This window comes from Kogia breviceps, chromosome 4, assembly GCF_026419965.1.
Source record: "Kogia breviceps isolate mKogBre1 chromosome 4, mKogBre1 haplotype 1, whole genome shotgun sequence".
NCBI classification, from domain to species: domain Eukaryota; kingdom Metazoa; phylum Chordata; class Mammalia; order Artiodactyla; family Physeteridae; genus Kogia; species Kogia breviceps.
Genome location: NC_081313.1, coordinates 32,074,414 through 32,094,209, shown reverse-complemented (window position 1 = coordinate 32,094,209; position 19,796 = coordinate 32,074,414). Strand labels below are relative to the sequence as shown.

Below are 19,796 nucleotides of genomic sequence, written 5' to 3'. Positions count from 1 at the left end.
TTCACTCCTGGGAGGTGAAAGAACCTTTTGAAATGTTAGTTGACTTCTGTGTGCTAGCAATGACTTTACTTTTTTTTGTTGTTTTACCTACCGTGATACATAGGGGAGCTTTGTGGAGCACATACCAAAGTGTTCTGAGGATAGTAATAATAAATAATAGCACAAAATATGTACAATGAGACACCCCATAAATCCATTCTTTCCCTGATATGTGCGTTAGTGTCAAAAATGTATGGCTTTTAAAATATAGTGCTTAGATAGCTCTGGAGATCATATGCAGAATCTTAATATTTAAAAAATATTTATCTATGAATAAGATAAAACTCATAACTCTCCTCATCACTCTCTATATTGTTACATGATTTTTTGAGGAACCAGAATTTTTTTTTTTTTTTTTTTTTTTTGTGGTACGCGGGCCTCTCACTGTTGTGGCCTCTACCGTTGCGGAGCACAGGCTCCGGACGCGCAGGCTCACGGGCCCAGCCGCTCTGCGGCATGTGGGATCTTCCCAGACCGGGGCACGAACCCGCATTCCCTGCATCGGCAGGCGGATTCTCAACCACTGCGCCACCAGGGAAGCCCCAGAACCAGAGTTTTTAATGCCCAATTTCAGACGCCAGTTGCAATCTTCTCAGCTCAGCATTCAATTTATTTAAACTTTGCTATGAAAACTTGTTCATCTACGTGTGACACGTTTTAATCCCTATCTTTAATACTACATTTTTATGCCAGAGTTCCAATATGAGTTTCTTAGCTAGGTAATAACATTATTTTTTAAATTTTAATGAGATATAGTTGATTTACAATATTATATGTTTCAGATGTACAACAGAGTGATTCACAGTTTTTAAAGATTATACTCCATTTATAGTTATTATAAAATATTGGCTATATTCCCCATGCTGTACAATATATCCTTGTAGCTTTTTTATTTTATATAGTATCAATAGTTTGTACCTATAATCACATTAAATGTTATCAGATATCAACTACTTAAAGAAAAATCTGATAAATACCCTCTTTGTATTTTGGAAACTACAAAGGAAACAGTCCTACCCACTCCCCTGCTGTCAGAGTTCAGTCTAACAGAGAAGAAAGAACAAAATGAGTCTGAAGAACTATGCTCCCAAATCACTGGTTGTGGGCCTATTAGGTCATAAAATCTGGGTTTGCTATGTTATGATCTCATTACGCCTCTAAACTCTGTCCACAGGTGTCTGCAGCAGGTTATGTTTGTTTGAGACGTCTCCATCGGGGATCGCTGGGTGTCACTAAGTGTCTGCTGGTGCTGGAGTTGGCTGTCTGCCTTCTTGCCATGTCTAACGAAGCAGAAACGAGTGCAACTAATGGTCAGCCTGACCAACAGGCCGCACCAAAGGCACCATCAAAGAAGGAAAAGAAGAAAGGTATGGAGAAGTCCTCTTGAGGCCAATGAGGGGAGCTAGTGGTGGTTACCAGTGACGAAGTGTGACGTTCAAGGCAAAGCAGGAGCTGGCCCTTGCCTTAATTCGATCTCAGCCAAGTGTCAACGTTTCCTAAACAAGAAAGTAAGACTTTGGCAGAGGAGATTGGCTCGATCCATATACGATAAACATATATCTGAACTCTGTGGTTGCACCAATTTGGGTCCTACTGGGAAGATTTCATACATCTTGTTCAGTTGGGAAATGCAACTATCAAGTATTACATGGTTATCTTTCAGTAACCTAGATACCACTTTGCTTGACTGAAGTAGCCATTTTATAAAAATCAAGATCTTTATTTTATGAGACCCCCTTCTTTTGACCTGAAGTACCACTAGAAAGTGTCAGCATCCTTAATCATTCATAGTTTGAGAATATGCCGTGATTTCCTTGCCTTTCATGTCCACACTTTAGAAATGGGAATGAGAAGAGAAGCAGAAGTTATAAAGATGGATAATTATCTTAGTTATTTCCAAGGGAATTTACCCACAATTCGCTTCTGCTTTATTGACAGTTCAAAAATGCTAGTAAATTGTGCAGTGGCTTATTTTCCTTTCATTAAAAAAAAAGTATTATCCTCCTTATATTCTTTTTAAAAAATATTTTTTAAGCTATGCTGAAGAATATCCCCCAATCCCATCTCACATATTCCCGTAAGTTTCCCATAACTCAGCCCATTCTGCATCTTTAAGAGTTTATTTTCTCTCCGCCCCAATGCCATATACAGTTTTACACGGTGTGATTTTTTTACTCAAAGGAAGTAAGGATAAGGGTAGAATATTGCATATTTGATCAATTGTAGAATAATCAAGATATTTACTACTCAGATGTTTAGATCCTGGAGCATATTTGGTCATACTTGGGGCTGATATTTCAATACATTTATAAACTTTATCCTCTATTTCTTTCTTTTCTCAGGCACTGAAAAGACAGATGAATACCTTTTGGCCAGATTCAAAGGTGATGGTGTGAAATACAAGGCCAAGCTAATCGGCATTGATGATGTGCCCGATGCAAGAGGGGATAAAATGAGCCAAGATTCTATGATGAAACTAAAGGTAAAGGGGAAAAGCATACTTTGTCTCTATCTTAAGCAAATATGCAACAGAGGAAATTATATTAGAAGTTTGCATTTACCTATATCTCAATTATTTGAAAGAAAAACTTTTCTAATCACGTAATTGATCCAGCAGTGCTACATTTTATGGGAAGCCATGAGTTTGTTTGCATATTTTGAGTGCTGTCTAGAGACCTGATTTAATCAAGTGTAGCAGGACCCTAGATGCCTTTTCCTTTGAGCAGACCAAATTTCTGAGCCTGGAAGTATTCAGGTAAAATTCAGGAGTCGACTTCGAAACTGGTATTCTTTAGTGTTAGCCCTTTGGTTTCTTTAAAATTTTAAATTCTAATACTGCCATGCTGTGAAACTAATTAAGGAAGTAATACTCATTAAATAAGACAAGGCCTAGAAGGAACATCTTTGAATATGTTTGAAGATCTTCTGGTCCAGTCTTCTTGTCTTTGCCAATGACTATTCGGAGGCCAAGGGAACGAGGACTTGTCCAAGTTCTCAGAGCTAACTAGTAATTGCCTGGCTCAATATTTTCTATTTCATCCTGCTGTCTCTTAAGAAAGATGCCTAATCCTTTCATAGATGGTAAACCAAGCTGAAAACAAAGCTGAATGCCTTTTAAAATTTTAGAATCAGAAGCATCATAAGGTTCTTTTAACTAGATTTTTCTTGTTTTCCCAATTTCATCAGGGAATGGCGGCAGCCGCTCGGTCTCAGGGACAACACAAACAAAGGATCTGGGTCAACATTTCTCTTTCTGGAATAAAAATCATTGATGAGAAAACTGGGGTAAGAATTCACTTTCACTGACACCTTTCTGACCACCGAGTTTGACAAATTATTTGTGACATAAATTTCAGCTCCCCTTTTCCCTTTTCAAAATTCTGTAGGGAAAAAAAAAATCACATATTACTGCACTTCTCCAGAAGTAACAGGCAAAAAACAGATAGGGTAGGAGGTGAGGGGTTAAGATAGTTTATTTTGAAACTTATTTCCTATAATAGATGCGAACCTCAAGTCTATAAGTCTAACCTAAACACCGGTATGCCATAGATATCAGTTAGGTATTTTTTGGACCAAGATATACAGCATGAGATCAATCCTAACCACTGGTTTGTGATGCTATCATAGATCTATGTATGGGTCATTTTAATATAAGGTCATGGGTGAACTTACTGGCTAACCAAACATAGAATACTATCTGAAACACATCTTCCTTTTTTTCTCTTTCTCTCTTTTCCCTTCCTCCTTACCCCATAGATGTAACCTTGCTCATTTTTTGTGGTTGCTCTTATTCTATCATATGAACAGTCTTGCTTATTTTTTGTTTGTTTGTTTGGGCCTTGTCAAAAGCTATCATACTTCAAGTCTTCTGGGACTTTTTTCCCTCTACTCAATATAACATCATCAGATTCATCTGCTTAAAATGTTTTTCATTGTTGCACAGTAGTTTATTGTATCAGGATACTGTGGGAAGACCTCAAATTACTATTCAGCCCTTCCTAGAGATTCCCATTATCTAATATGCAAAATCCATTGGTCAAACTTAGGGCCCTGGAACCCTGGTACATGCTCACCCACCCTGCTGTCCTCATGCACTGCTGTCTCCACTGTCCCTTATCTTTTGACTCTTGTTTTCACAAGCCTGCCAGAGAATGGTGGCAGTTTTCCCACACAAGCATTCTCTCACTCCCAAACCTACTAAGATGCCCAATCTAAACTTTTCAGTGGTCTTAGGTGCTTGGAAACAAAAGTCAAGACACATTCTGAGCATCTACAAATATCCATGAAGAGTTGAGCCCTACCATCTACTTGAAAGGGTCAAGAGAAAGCAGGGAGGGGAATAGAAGGGAAAGCACTGCTAAACCAATAAGCCCTGCCACATGAAACTCCTGTATAATGACATGGACATCTGTGTGATGTTGACAAATACTTGATGACAGAATTTGGTGACTTATAGAATGTATTGGGGGTAATTGTCCCAATAATACTTAGGAGGGTTCTCTGGCCAGTCTGAGCCAGTCAAAGGATCCTTGTGAACACTCTTCTAACTTAGTTATGCTATTCACTAGAGTTTGTTGAATTGAGAAAGTAGACCTCCTTGGAATGCTTTAGAGGTTATGTGTTCCATCTTCGCTTTAGAAATTCTTGGTCTCCTAATCCTCAGTCCTTCCTTGCTATGTGGCATCATGTCTTTGGGATAGAGAGAATCAAGTATAGATATTTTAAGAAGGATCGTTCTTTCTATTTCTGTTTTCTACTCTTTGTTGTTAGGTTTTTTGTTTTGTTTTGTTTTCCCCTTCTGAGCCCTTCTTAGCAACAATAAATGTAGCAGTAGCCTTCAACCAGGAGTGAAAAAATCTTCAAATGTTTTAGCCTTTTCATATATACCTTGGTATCTGATGCTTAGTTGTGCTCTATATAGAATCTACAAATAGATTCTAGTTTTCTCAATATACCATCTTTGATGTTCCTTTTTTAGGTAATAGAGCATGAACATCCAGTAAATAAGATTTCTTTCATTGCCCGTGATGTGACAGACAACCGAGCATTTGGTTATGTGTGTGGAGGAGAAGGCCAACACCAGTTTTTTGCCATAAAAACAGGGCAACAGGTAAGCTCTAAGCCTTGAGGTATACCTGGAGGGGGACGTGAACATAAGAGTGTGTGTCTCTCAACTAGAGAGCTTGCTGGAAACAATTGGATGTAGGAGGACTAAACAGTACTTCAGAGGATGACTATCTTTAATTGGTCTAAGGAATCTTCTTTAAATGTCATTGATACCCATGTAGTGTGTGGCACAAGCATTGTTAGAATGGACTTTCTCATAAGATCATTGCTGATTTTAGAACAATAGTCAATTCTTCCCAGAAATCTTGAAAGGACTTGGAAAATTATCATTGTGTTTCTTGTTTTATCTATGTATTTTATGTATCTGAGGGTTGGAATGGGGGTGGTGGTGATCTTCCACAAACCGGGGGAGGGTAGGAAGGAGCTTTAAGAAAAAGGAAGAAAACATTACTGATCAGAACTGATGGGGAACAAAGGGAAGAAAATAGTAAGATTAAAATACTGATAAAGATGCTTTCTCTTGCTTCAGGCTGAGCCACTAGTTGTTGATCTTAAAGACCTTTTCCAAGTTATCTATAATGTAAAGAAAAAGGAAGAAGAAAAGAAAAAGGCAAGTACTATCTAATACAGGCTCTACTAGACTTAAGACAACATTCAAGACCATGTCTGAACATTATGTGAACATATGGCCTGCCTGGAGTGTTGGCGTCTGTGTGGCTCTTCAAAGTATAGAAAATGATATAATTTTTGTTCTTCCCAATAGGGCAATGTTTGGATGTTATAGTTAGGCCCTTCTGATTTCTAGTGCCTGAGTCTTGTATTTTCTCCCTATAAACTTCACATTGATTCCAGGACTACCAAGTCCAATAACTCTATTCAAATCCAGTATTGATATGAAAAGGGGAGGAGAATGTAGGGCAGAAATAATATGCAAGACTCTCTCTTGCTTTCTGCTTGTGAACCCATAGGTATATTTATTCTTTTATTTAATTCTCTTTAACTATAATTTACTAAGATCACTGAATTTGTGTCTTTATTTTTAGATGGAAGAAGCCAACAAAGCAGTAGAGGTAAAACAGCATCTTTACTTCTCGTGAATTGCACGTGTGATGTGTATAAGCCCTTGTTTGTCACCTGCCCAAGCAGGCTTCCCTCCTAGTTTTATTACTATGTGTTCATGACCCCTCTGGTCATAGAAGATGTACAGTTGAATGATTAGTTCCAAAATCTTAACTTCTTAGCAAGCCAATACACTAGGAAATTAAACTGTGTAGGGAAAACTCACCAGCTAAACCTTTAATATTTGCCATCTTTTCAGAATGGGAGTGAGGCCCTAATGAATCTTGATGACCAAGCTTGCAAACTGAAATTGGTACGTATGTGCTTTTTTATGATTCTTACTTACCTGAACATGGGATTTACTTCCTAAAGATGTTGCTAATACCAAATCTGTATTGAATCTGTCTGAAAATCCAGTTGCGACAACTCTTTCCCTAACTGTTAGCATAACATTTATGTCATTATACAAAGTGATCTTTTTAGTAAATACTTCTGAATCTAATCCAAATACTTTTTTAAAAGTGTACATCAGATGGATTTGTTTGGGGACTTGTCTACACTTCCTGACCTAAATAACCTAATGTCAAATCTGTATTAGTTAAGTGAAAATCCAATTGTGACAACTATTTTCCTAAACTTTAGCTTAGGAAAAAATTACAACAATATACAAAATAATCTTTTTTAATAGACACATCTGAATCTAATCAAAATACTTTTTTAAGGGTGTTGACCAGATGGATTTGTTTGGGGACATGTCTACACCTCCTGACCTAAGTAGTCCAACAGTAAGTGTCTGTTTTTAAATTTGCAATGTAATGGAAATGACATCTATAACTCAAATTGGCAATTAACCAGAAATCTTGAGCATCTCATTGAAACCTGGAAGGTGACTGCTGATTTTTCTGCATAAAGTGTAAATGGCTACTAGAACAAATTTGCATCTTAAGTCACCATGGGAGCCTATCAGCACTACTTCAGATACATTAATATTGATTAGAAGTTAAATCTGAGCAATAGGTCAGGCAATGTAGTCCGTCTTGGTATTACTTAGGATCAGAAGGAGGAGCTGGATATTAATCCTTGGTGTAAACATACTTGAAGGAAATATGTTTGTTAGATGACTAATTGTATAGACTCCTGGCCTCTTCATTTATTTTTTTTCTATTCTTTCTGTTGTGATTTAGCAGCATAGGCTTGGTGTAAAATAAGACTTAAAACAAGAGGCTCAGGTATATTTAACCAAAGTTTGTTTTTGTTAAAAAATTTGCTCATTCTTTACAGGATATTATAGTGTATCAAGTCTTATTATTGATTGATCTGTAACCGCTCTGTGAGAATGGGGCAGTATTTTTCTTTACAAATAAGGAAATGGTGATTCAAAAAAACTCTCATTTACCCAAACAGAGGTCCAGTTTCAAGGCTTAAGCCTAAGTCTCAGACCTTCCAAAACAGTCCTCAAGTGAAATTATTGTAATTTTGAATGACTTCTTACAATTTATTTTATTTATTTAACAGTTTCTTGAGTACCTGCTGTTTGCAGGGCACAATGTCAATGACATCATGGAGTTTACTGTCTAGCAGGGAGACCAACATTAAAACTAATCACAAAACCTAACAGTTGATGTTACTTACAAGGTATTTATCCAGTTTAGAGGTTCAGATAATGCCTCTGAGTAAGTGAGTTTCTGGACTTGAACATAAAAGATGAGAAGGCAATAACTAGACAAAAAGGGTATCAGTCTAGAACGTTGGGGAGAATGTTTATCTAGGGGTCTCTTATATCAGGGAATTATCAAGCAAACCTCTGTGACCAGGAAGGTCATAGGAATTAAAGCAGCAGCAGATTGAGGACACAAAGCCTCACTTGCTGGAGTACTGCAGAGAATGGCATGCCTATGCAGTTTCACACGAATGCCCAGGCCCAGTGAGATGGGGAGGAGCAGGGGCTGCAGACACTCTTCTCTACCCCTCCTTTTACGAGAATCACAGTGCATAATATAGCGTTTAGAGATCCTAAAAAGCCTGCATTAGAGAAGCCCAATTAATATTCTTTCAAGTAGTGAGTCCTAACTCATTTGTCTGTAAAACTTTTTGTAAAACTTTATGTTTGTCTGTAAAACATAAAATGTTTTTCATAACATTTGTTACCATTGTAAGGATAAACTTTTTGAAATACCAGATTAGATAATCCTGAAAGGCCCATTGTAGATCTGAGGTTTTTTGATTCCTAGGCAACTTTGCCCCTCCTCCGTGAGTAGCTCCCTTCCCAAAGTAAATTGACATCTGAATGACGTTCATTCCAAGTATTACTGACATTGAAACCAGTAGTATATTGAAAGAGATCAAAACACTCAAGCTATGATGTAGAATTCCAGTGGGATAGGCAAGGAAGCACTGACTGTTTAATCTGCTTCTGTAGACATCTAGAAAGTTCTGAAAAAGAAAATGAAAAACAACACGAATGATCTTGAGTCTCATTCTTATTAGACTTTACGCATTCTAAGAATTTTTGGCTTGTTGAAATAAAATGCAAGTTTTAGTTAAACTAACAATAAATTAAAATGATAAATACCATCAAAGTGATGGTATCTGATAAGTAAAAAGTGCTAATGGTGCTAATTATGTGCTAGTTAGACCTTGCCAGTGTGTTCTTACATACTGACTCCATATTCATAGGTCACGAAATAGATTTATCTCTACTTGATAAAACCAGGATGTTTAAAAATTTTGAAATCTCACATCAGTTGCTCTGGAAGAGATGAAGAAAGGCAGAAATCTAAATTACCTAGACCTTATTAGTGGTTCACTAACCCAGCTACCCTTCCCCCAACATTTATACAAAATAGTTTTCTGCATTTCAAGTAAAGCTCATGTTTCAAACTAAGTAGCGGACCTTAGAATGTAAATTTTATCACCAAACCACTTGAACAATATTCTTCCATACAGTAAGTATCTCAAAAAAAAAAGGAAAAGAAAAAAAGACCAAAAAGACATGATCTCTAACTTTAAAAACTTGACCATTTGAAAGCATGGTTATTACGAAAATAATGTAAAGTGTGGTTTCCCCATCAAATCTGATATGGGGATGGGAATCAGGGCACAAAGCAGAGTGTCATATATACATAAGATGCCATGGGTGGGCACAGGTGAAGTTGAAATAGAAGGATCAATGGGAAAAAGCTTTGTAAAGAATCTGAACTTGAGTTGGGTCTTTGAAGTATGTAGGAAAATAGAGTAGTAGTTAGGCTAAAAGTAAACGAGGTCTCCTGGTGGGTCATTTTGAAAGTCTGGCTAATGGAGATTATTTCAATATTGGGGAGTAGCAGGAAGTCACTGAAGGCTTTGAGTAGGGAGGTCCAGGATTTGTTAGGCTGGAATGGTTAGGTAAGATGAGCTCCCTGGAGAAGAGCTAGTCTAGAACTTAGTATTTTAAACCTTGTCTGTGCAGACACCTTCTTGGTTGCCTGCTTGACCCTCTTACTGGAGCCCCATAACAGCAGGGACTATATTTCATGTTCAGTTCTTGTCTATCAGGTGCTTACATGATGGCCAAGTGGATGCAGTGTTTACAGTGCAAGAGAGAATTAAAGAAATGCTGACCAAGGGGGTGGACGAGAAGTCTTACATCTTTCAGTTGTAGTCTATGAATCAGACTCTTAATCTTGGATTAACAACAACCTCAACCTGAGGAGAGCCTTATACATTTTACTTATAGGGTGACTATTCAGAAGTCTAACATTGTGGCTCCTGTTTGGTGTCCTAAGGACTTCTTCTGAAGTAAATGAAGGAGAACTCTACCAGCTGTGAACACCCAACTGTTCTAACCCAGAGGTGGCTCATAATAAATGAATAAATATTACAATCACAAGCTTTCGTAATACATTTTGTCCTACATTTTGATTGTTAAAGATCCCTACATTAAGAAGCCTTCCAATCAATTTCTTTGATTTTTTTTTAAGTTTTTGTTTTGTTTTGTCTTGTTTTTAATTACAAGCTCTCTCTTCTGACAAGTTCTTCTGGTTATAAAGAGAAAAGCTGGCTTAAAAAAATTGTGCCTTTATACCTAACAGCAAAGGAGGCCAAAATATAGAATACCAATTAGGTCTGATTTAGGACCTAAACTTTTAAAAATTTTGTTCTTGTCTCTTAAAGCTGAGGAGACCTATTCAGTCTCCCTTTTTATTCACTAGTTTGAGAATTTTATATTCCCTTGAGATCATCTTGATCATTTTCCCAATGACCAAAACATTTAATAATCTGCCCGGGATAATGCTAGAAAACTAACTTCTATTTCAGCTCAACAGTTTTTATTGTTTATATTCTTCTGTGGCTAGCATAGTTAAGTATTTAATTGATCAAAGTCAATCAGAAGGAAGGTCCGTCAGTATGATAGCTATATCCCAGGGTGAATCCTAATTAGTTGTGTCATTGACCTGAATAAAGACATGTCAGATTTATCAAATTTGCTGCTTTTATGCTGAGAAGAATGTCATACCTGACAATTGAGAATCCAAATAATTAACATGACTGAAAAATGATAGGGAAGGAATAGAATTTGTAGAGTTATTCATTTAGTATGTCTTTCAAATTAACTCTTAAATCCATATCTCCACCTTATATATAAATTAAAGATTAGATTATACATAAATTAAAGGTGACTTAAACATTAGTTGAATTTATCCACTAAGTAGAGGAGACTCCTGTCATGACACAGGCAACACTAAACTATATTATGAAAAAAGGTACAACTATCAGAGGTAAATGTGATATGTTAGGTAATATCAGTATTTTGAGTATCATGTTCTTAGAAGGACATAGACAAAAGAGTATGTCCCGGGGAGAGACTAGGATGATGAGAGTGAGAGATCCAACTTGGCTACACCTTCAAAAAGATCCTTAAGTATTTAAAGGAGCATACCTGGCAGGCTGTGATGTGAGGGGAAAATCTTCTTTGCCCCCCTAGAGGAAAGACCAATTGTAGGGAAATATATTTGACCTTAAACTTTATTATAACTAGAATTATAAGATATGACTATATTAGGCAATGAATTTACTCATTTAGAGAGGTGATATTGGTGACTCTGGGGGTACAATAGGAGTGTACATCATGTAGGAAGAGGGGCTAGGCCATTTCCTTCAAGCTCAATATACTTAGATAGTCACTTAGAGTGACTCGAAGTCAATTCCCTTTAAGACTGTCAAAGACATGAATGGAAACAATGATGATTATGAACTGAGCCAGTCTGAAAGGGTGAGGGGAGACACGTAAAGTAAACAACAGTAAGATTTCACTGAATGAAGGGCCAATGAAGTTGAGACTTAAAAGGGCCTGGGAGCGGCAGGGAGGACCTATTCTACAACTAGTAAATGCACTCAGGGACGCGATGGGAGGAGGTAATGGTCAACCAGTAAGACTGAAATCTAACGGAAATTTTGATAATCCTAGTCATCTTATGTAGCTTTCTCATTTGAAGTCGCAACATGGACTAACTCTTTTTTTTTTCTTTCCAAATGTGATAGGAAAGCAAAGATATCCTGTTAGTGGATCTAAACTCTGAAATCGACACCAATCAGAATTCTTTACGAGAAAATCTATTCTTAACAAATGGCATCACCTCCTGCTCTCTTCCTCGACCAAAGCCTCAGGCATCTTTCTTGCCTGAAAATGCCTTTTCTGCCAATCTCAACTTCTTTCCCATCCCTAATCCTGATCCTTTCCGTGACGATCCTTTTGCACAGCCAGACCAATCGACACCCTCTTCGTCTGATTCTCTCAAATCTCCAGATCAGAAGAAAGAGAATTTGAGTAGCTCATCTACCCCTCTGAGTAATGGGCCCCTGAATGGGGATGTTGATTACTTTGGTCAGCAATTTGACCAAATCTCTAACCGGACTGGCAAACAGGAAGCTCAGGCAGGCCTGTGGCCCTTATCAAGTACGCAAACACAGCCAGCAGTGAGAACTCACAATGGGGTATCTGAAAGAGAACAGAACGGCTTCCATATCAAATCCTCCCTGAACCCTTTTGTGGGAAGCCCTCCCAAAGGACTGCCCGTACCGAATGGCGTAAAGCAGGACTTGGAAAGCTCTGTCCAGTCCTCACCACATGACTCCATAGCCATTATCCCACCTCCACAAAGTACCAAACCAGGAAGAGGCAGAAGGACGGCTAAGGTGAATTGTCTTCACATATCCATTGGCAGAATGCATGTTCGGTACCAAAGGGTGGTGTGATGCAAGCTCTCTTTCCTGCTGCTATTGTAGTTTCCTGTGTGGCTGTAAAATAGAAGGTGGGATAAGGCTCATCGTTCTCCAGGAATACTTTCCTCTAATTGTCACCCTTTTTAAGCTTCTCAGTCGGCAGTGTTTGTCACACCCTGCTTTTCGTTTGCATGTCGTCACATATTATTAACTAAACACAAGTTTTTCCGTTTTTAATGCTGCTATGCTTCTGTACCTCCGGTAAGTTTGATCATCATGTTCTGGGAAGGGAGGGGAAGGGTTCCTGTGATTCCCTTTGTACCTTCCCCGTACTAACACACGCCTCCACCACCCCCCCCGCCCCCATATGGCATTCATGTCCAAGGTGGTGGTCTAAAATTCTCGAGTTTGTCTCCTCTGATTAATGACTAAACAATCCATTGTCTTAAAAGAAACTTATATATTTACTATTACCACTTCCTTCAAAAACAATTTAAAATATGGTTTATATAAGTTTCATTTTAAAAATCTCATTGGAATATGCTGGCCTAATGATTAAACTACTGTATCATCTTTATGCAGAATGATTTAAATGCAGAAGAAGGATCAAAATATTTAGGCACTTACTTATAGTTGCCCTTTCTCTCCCAGCTTCAAGCTTTTAGCTGATAAGGAGACCAGACAGATACAAATGTGTAAATGAGCACAATAGATTTCACTTCGAAGGTCCTCCATTGCATCAGTCACCAAGACCCAATACCATTCTGTCCAGTGCCGGGATCTGTGTCTTTTTTTTTTTTGTCTTTTGGAGTTTGTTATAATAATTTATCAATAATGGGAAAAAGTTTCTCTTCTTGTGTTCCCAAATTCGAGGTAAAGAGTAGGAAACAGAATAGAGCTGGATTCCACTGTTCCCGAGTAACTCCTCTGTGCCCCTCTCTGCCCTGTCAGTCTCCAGCAAAAGACTTACTTGCATCAGACATCTTTGCTCCTCCCGTCTCAGAACCTCCAGGCCAGACATCTACAGGACAACCTGCAACCCTACAGACCAACCCCCTGGACCTCTTCAAAGCAAGTGCTCCTGCCCCAGTAGGACCCCTTGGGGGTCCAGGTAGGTGTTTAGAGATGGAGTTAGGTTTGGCTCTGTTACTTTCACTCATAAGTTGGTAATTCATAGGAGGGAGGCCTTCATATCCATAGGGGTTCCTGGGGCATAAGATATGAGCATCCTAGGGAGCCTTTCTCCCACTTTTACTTCTGTACAACCCATCCCTATTAGGTACTCTTGACTTGTAACTGGAATTTGACTCCTTGAATTGGCATGTGAGAAGAAATCCATTTTTCGTATTGTACTTATCTGAACCAACTGGTCATGGCTTACTGAAGACAATTGTAAGGGATTCTGAAGCCCAGACCAGCTTCATTGGAGAAACAGGGTTGAGATGAGAGAGCCTTGCCTATTGTCTCTATTTGAAAAGGTAGCAACATGCATGTCTTCCATGCAATTTGCCACTACTAAATTGAAGCCCTATCCCCTATTTAACCTCTTGGTTAAAGGAAGGGATATACACCCCAAGAGGGCTATAAGTTAAATCTGAAGCAAGTTGAGTGATTGAGTGAAAGTGCCAGGTTCTGAGCCCAGCTCTGTTTCTAGGCATATGGTGGGTGTGAGACAGGCAAATATCCTGATCAGTCTCTGAATACTTAAGCCTTAGCAGCTCCTTGCTGGTATTTTGGCTAGTTGGGTGCCTTAGTAAGTCCACAGTATAGAAGTCTGAATTTGAAAAGAACACAGAAATAAGGGAAGAGATGGAATTTTATCAGATACCTGAGAGGTGATGCTGCTGTCATTCAAAAATGTGTCACCAGCTCTGCAAGCCACTGAGCCACTCTGTGGCGGGACGCTGGGGAAGGCCACTCGGCCGAGGGCTGGCCCTGCTACTCTTTGCCTGAAGTCTCCATTTCTTTCCTGCCTCCATGGAACAGTCTTCAGAAACCCCGACAATGGTCTTTGCTCTCCTCCTGGGGCTTCTCTTTGTTTTTCTACTTCTTCGCTCCTCTACAAGCTCCAAATAGACTCTGTCTTGGGAGGGGGCTGAGGGGGGCTATAGGTAAAGAGAGACTCTCCCCTATTTTGTACAATTTGACCAGGGATCTTGACTTTCTCTGCCTCCTGCTGAGTCAGTCATCAGGACTCTCTTTTTTTCCTGCTGTTTTCCGGCAAAGGAAAATATTTTGGTTCTGTCATCTTAAATCTGTTCCATCATATCTGGAGTGTGGTAGCAACAGGGGGGTTGTTTCCCACCTGCTGAGTGGCTGAAATCCCTGCAGGTGTGAGAAGCCCACTTGTTCCAGGTCTCTGCTTGGCATTTACTCTCTTGGGGAGACTCTCCCCAAGCACCTCATATCTCTTGGGGTCTTCCCCTTTCTGCATCCCTTTCTCCTCCACCCTCAAGTGGAGCTGGTTGGTGCTTTCCCTGCAGAAGGATAGAGAGCTTGTATGCAGTGCCTGCGACTAGGTCACATCGCAGAGCTTTGTAGTTTCATACCAATGCCCTGAAGAATTTTTACAGCCGATATTTAACAAGTCAGCCTGAAAATACAGCTGCACCCTATAACTGTTAATTTATTCAGATGAAGTGAAGCTTTTTGGCCACGTGCCCCTGTTGAGGCCTTGGGGTATACAACTGCAGAATACTGATGATTCTTCTGTTTGGACATGGAACTCAAACTGAGCCCTACAGTATAGCCCCTGTCCACTAGCAGGGATCCTCAGCCAAGCCATGGAAGGTTGTAGGTCTGGCTTCCGCTGGACCCAGCTGGGGGACAGTTTCCTCTGGAGAACTGGGGGTGGGGAAAAGGCATTGTAGAAAGCTGAGCCTTTGGCTTTGACTAGCTGCCCTGTGCTTTAATCTAGCATCTAAAGATTAATAAAACTAACTTTTTATACCCACACTTTCTTTTTACTTACCTTTCTCCAGCAGGGCCTTAAATATCTTGGAAACGTGATGCATGGGATCTGGTAGACGGGAATGAAGGCTGGCCTAAGTATACACTGGGAAAGCCTTTAATTCCTGGCAAATGTATTTTTCTCTTTTACCACCACTCCCACTAATACCATCTAGGACTAAAGCCACACATTTTCCTAAGGGAAGGCAAGTCATCCAACATGAAAGATGGTAAAATTCTGTCCAATTTTTGCACATCCAATTGGTGTAAATTATTAGTGAGTGACTCTGGCTTCAGTTAATAAAATTTAAGTAATTTGTTTTAAAATGCCAGCAATAACTTTGTTCAAACTCAACCCACTTCTAGAAGCCTGTATTATAGGATCTAAGAGAACTGTTCCCTTCATTGGTTGTGAAAGGAATACAGGCATACCTTGTTTTACTGCACTTCATTTTATTGCACCTTGGAGATACTGAGTTTTTTACAAATTGATGGTTTGTGGCAACCTTGAGTCGAGCAAGTCTATCAGCGCCATTTTTCCAACAGCATTTGTTCACTTCGTGTCTCTGCATCACATTTTGGTAATTCCTGCAATATTTCAAACTTCATTATTATTATTATATTGCTATGGTGATCTGTGATTGATGATCTTTGATGTTACTATTGCAAAAAGATTATGATTGCTGAAGGCTCAGGTGATGGTTAGCATTTTTTAACAACAAAGTATTTTTAAGTTAAGGTATGTACATTGCTTTTTTAGACATAATGCTACTATGCATTTACTAGACTAGAGTATAGTGTAAACATAACTTTTATATGGGCTGGGAAACCAAAAAATTTGTGTGATTCACTTTATTGCCATATTCCTTTTATGGCAGTGGTCTGGAACCAAACCTGCAATATCTCTGAGGTCTGCCTGTATGTATACTCTTGAGTGTACATGGAGTCTAATTTCTGTATGTGTCAAATAAGTATTTGAATTAACATTCTAATAAAAAATATAGTTCTGTTCCTTGATGCCAAGGTGACAGAACAGGAGGATAGGGTTCTGGATTTGGAGGTGGTATGCCTGAGTTTTAGTCTCTGTCACAGACTGTGACCCTCCCGATTGTAATAATTAATATTCTTGTACCCAGTTTCCTCACCCCAAAAATAAGCATAGTGATTTAGTAAGATGACCCACGACTGAAACTCAACAGTCTTCGTGAGCACACCTGTGTTCACGGCCAAATGGCTGTTGTTGCTGATGACGGTTGAGTCAAGTAACACCAAGCTCCAGTCCCAAGAAAATTCAAGATACAACATCTTACTATATCAGCCCCTGAACATTATTTTAAAAATATTTCTCACTCCGGAAACAAAAACATTCCTAACCCAAGTCTGAAGGCCTTCTCCTACTTTGGTTAGAAAACTTTCATAACTAAAGAATGCTCTGCTCCAAAGCTCAAAGCAAGTAGGTTTTGAGAGCAGAGTGTCATTTGTGAATGGGTTTGAGGCTGAATTTAGGTCTTCTGTTAGTGGTGACAGTTTAACTGGGTCATTAATACACTTGGGAAGAGGCCGATGAGAAAATGTGCTGCGTATTAGAACAAGATGTAGGGAATGCACTTCTCAAGAAGAGGAGGGCACACACTGGCGAGACCTAGATTCTAGTGATTTAATGAATTACAGATCAACAATGGCAAGGGTACAGGTGATAGAGCCATTTCCCCACAAAGAGCAGATGCCTGGATACAGGCAGTTAGTTACATTGCAAGGGTTGTGGGGTTTTTTTGTTTTTTTGCTTCACTTTATCTTGTCTCCCTCTCTTCCTCTTCCTCTTTTAAATACTCTGTTCTAACTTCTGGCAAAGTTTAGTGAGTGACACATGGCAGGAAGCACTTTTATTTGAAACAGCTCTCCTAGGAAAACTAGCCTTTTCTCCATTTTTGTATATAAAAGTCTAAAACTATCTTGGCATCAACCAAATTTTATCATCCTTTTATATAGCTGTATCCACCTTGGCAGCGTTTAAAAGCAAGGGAGCTTTGAAATGGTTTCTTCAGGATGTAAACATGCTAAAGCCTAATGCACATGCCTGATAGCTAGTCTCCATAAGACCTCAGACATGAGCCAGGTGCCAAATGCAAAGATGAAATCAGTTTCTCAAGAGTATCTGATGGATTATATTAATTTACTTCATAACAAGCATGGTTTCTATATGTAAATGTATTTCCTCAACACGTAGGTTCATGCTATTGACAGGCTCTGTTCTAGCTGTTTGAATGACACCAGTGTACATACGAGAAGGGCTCATTTTCTTTTTTATGACTAGGTACTTATGGACGGTATTATCTATCTAATGAGGAAAGTTAAAAAGGTGTGGAAGAAAGAAAGGGCTTCGAAATGCAACCAGCATTTAAATGCTTGCTACAGCTAATTCGTCTTTAGAGTGAAATAATCAAATAAAAGCCATGTCAGCCTCAAGGCTTTATAAAGGTTTGGCATGTAGATGCTCTCTAAAAATGCTCTCCGGAGAGTTGACTCTCTGAAACTCAAGAATCCTCTTCAGGCTAGTTTCCTGATAAGTCCTTTATCCCACTCTCCTCCTTCAGGTGGTGTGCCAGTTATATCTGCTCAGACAGGACCGTGGAACCCGGCACCTTTAGTCTTCAGTCAATCCACTACAATGGTCCCGGGCGCTATGATGGCTGGTCAGCCTTCAGGATTCAGTCAGCCAATCGTCTTTACCACAAGCCCAGCTGTTCCAGGTTGGAACCAGCCTTCATCCTTTGCAGCCTCAGCTTCACCTCCAGCCCCTGTAGTGTGGGGCCCGTCAGCATCTGTGACACCCAATACTTGGTCATCAACCAGCCCGCTGGGGAATCCTTTTCAGAGCAATGTTTTTCCAGCTCCTGCTGTGCCAGCCCAGCCCCCTTCTATGCTCTCCTCTCTCCTGGTCACTCCTCCTCAGCCACCTCCCAGAACTGGCCCTCCGAAGGACGTCTCCAGCGATGCCTTTGTTGCCTTGGACCCACTTGGGGACAAAGAAGTCAAGGAAGTGAAAGAAATGTTTAAGGACTTCCAACTGCGGCAGCCACCTACTGTGCCAGCAAGGAAAGGAGAACAGAATTCCTCTGGGACTTCAAGTGCCTTCTCCAACTATTTCAACAGCAAAGTTGGCATTCCTCAGGAGAATGCAGACCATGATGACTTTGACGCTAATCAACTGTTGAGAAAGATCAATGGTAAGTTACCTACTTCTCTGTCAAGTGTACCAACAAGTATTTCACTGTCATATGCGCCCACAGAGTCCCTCAGAAGAACCTTCTCCCGACCCACCAATAGCTTTACTCTTGCTTTTTTTGCCTAGCAGGGGTTATGGAGACAACTTAACCATTTACCTTATGGAGTTAACTGTTTACCTTAGTTAGCTGTTTCTAAGGGCTGGCCCAATGCTGCCCTCTTGTGACAATTCTTAAAAGGGCTGCCAGGAGCTATTGAAATTCAATGGGTCATGGCACCTGGAGGCTGTATGTATGATAAGGACTCATTTTTTCATGAGTAGGTATGTATGGACTGTACTACCCATCTAATGAGGAAAGTTAAAAACGTGTGGTGGAACGAAAGCACTTCAAAATGCAGCCAGTATTTGAATGCTTACTGTACTGTATTAGTGATTTAATCTCTCGGAGCGTTTACTTCTGTGTTGGCCTCATGGCTTGGTGAAGGTTTGCCATGTAGGTTCTTTTAAGTGGGGAAATTCTGAATCTATTCCACTTCAAGTGAATATGCATGGCTTCCTCTTCCAAGAAGGGATGAATTTGCCTGTAATAATCACTGGGAGTCCTGGTATTTGGTGGTGACTTTTGTTCCATTGATGTCAATTTCAAAAGTATGGAACTTAATTTCTAAGATAAGCCTGACTGGAGAACTTGTGGATGTATTTGGGGAAATCTTGTCTACTGACTACTTTTTCACCTTCTAGAACTACCAAAGCCAGCTCCCAGACAAGGTGCCCTGCCAGTTTCCAAATCTGCTGACAATGCATTTGAGAACCCCTTCTCTAAAGATTCTTTCCGTTCATCACCAGCCTCTGTAAGTATCAACTATTAGAAGATGATGCTCCAAAGTACACGCCACATAGAGTTACCACCTCCTGAATTAACCTTGCTTGTATCTTTGACCGTAAAGGACATTTGAATAAGATTTATCACTGAGGACCATCGCAGTGTAAACCTCAACTCAAACCGGGGAAAGATTATTTTTGCAGGAACTACTCTCCTGAAATTGAGAAACAAATATCATATAGAAAAGTCCTTTGTATCTCACTTAACCTAGCTCGGGAAAGCACTTTGAAAGAAAATTGAGCCAAGATACTATCTTTAAAAGTTTTTCAAAGATTTAAGTTCCTAATTTCCCACCCATAATTACTTAGCTCATAAAAATAATATTTTGCATTGGGAGGCAAACATAATTCTGAAACTTGGTTTTGATGTAAA

The 19,796-nt window shown here is 39.5% G+C and overlaps 1 protein-coding gene across 7 annotated transcripts in view; it reads left to right on the top strand.

The window, feature by feature from the left end:
- DAB2 (DAB adaptor protein 2) overlaps nt 1–19,796 on the top strand; it is a 172,974-nt gene that overhangs the window by 149,442 nt on the left and 3,736 nt on the right. For 4 of the 7 annotated variants that reach the window (XM_067030911.1, XM_059060264.2, XM_067030912.1 and 1 more), the window contains exons 2-13: nt 1,214–1,406; nt 2,382–2,521; nt 3,226–3,324; nt 5,018–5,149; nt 5,636–5,716; nt 6,150–6,176; nt 6,425–6,478; nt 6,888–6,950; nt 11,686–12,339; nt 13,318–13,477; nt 17,910–18,542; nt 19,283–19,392. In XM_067030911.1, the coding sequence (XP_066887012.1) occupies nt 1,316–1,406; nt 2,382–2,521; nt 3,226–3,324; nt 5,018–5,149; nt 5,636–5,716; nt 6,150–6,176; nt 6,425–6,478; nt 6,888–6,950; nt 11,686–12,339; nt 13,318–13,477; nt 17,910–18,542; nt 19,283–19,392 (2,244 nt within the window). In that variant the 5' untranslated portion in view covers nt 1,214–1,315. The remainder of the gene's footprint in view (nt 1–1,213; nt 1,407–2,381; nt 2,522–3,225; nt 3,325–5,017; nt 5,150–5,635; nt 5,717–6,149; nt 6,177–6,424; nt 6,479–6,887; nt 6,951–11,685; nt 12,340–13,317; nt 13,478–17,909; nt 18,543–19,282; nt 19,393–19,796) is intronic. The other 3 variants (XM_067030914.1, XM_059060265.2, XM_067030915.1) reach the window with 2 other exon arrangements.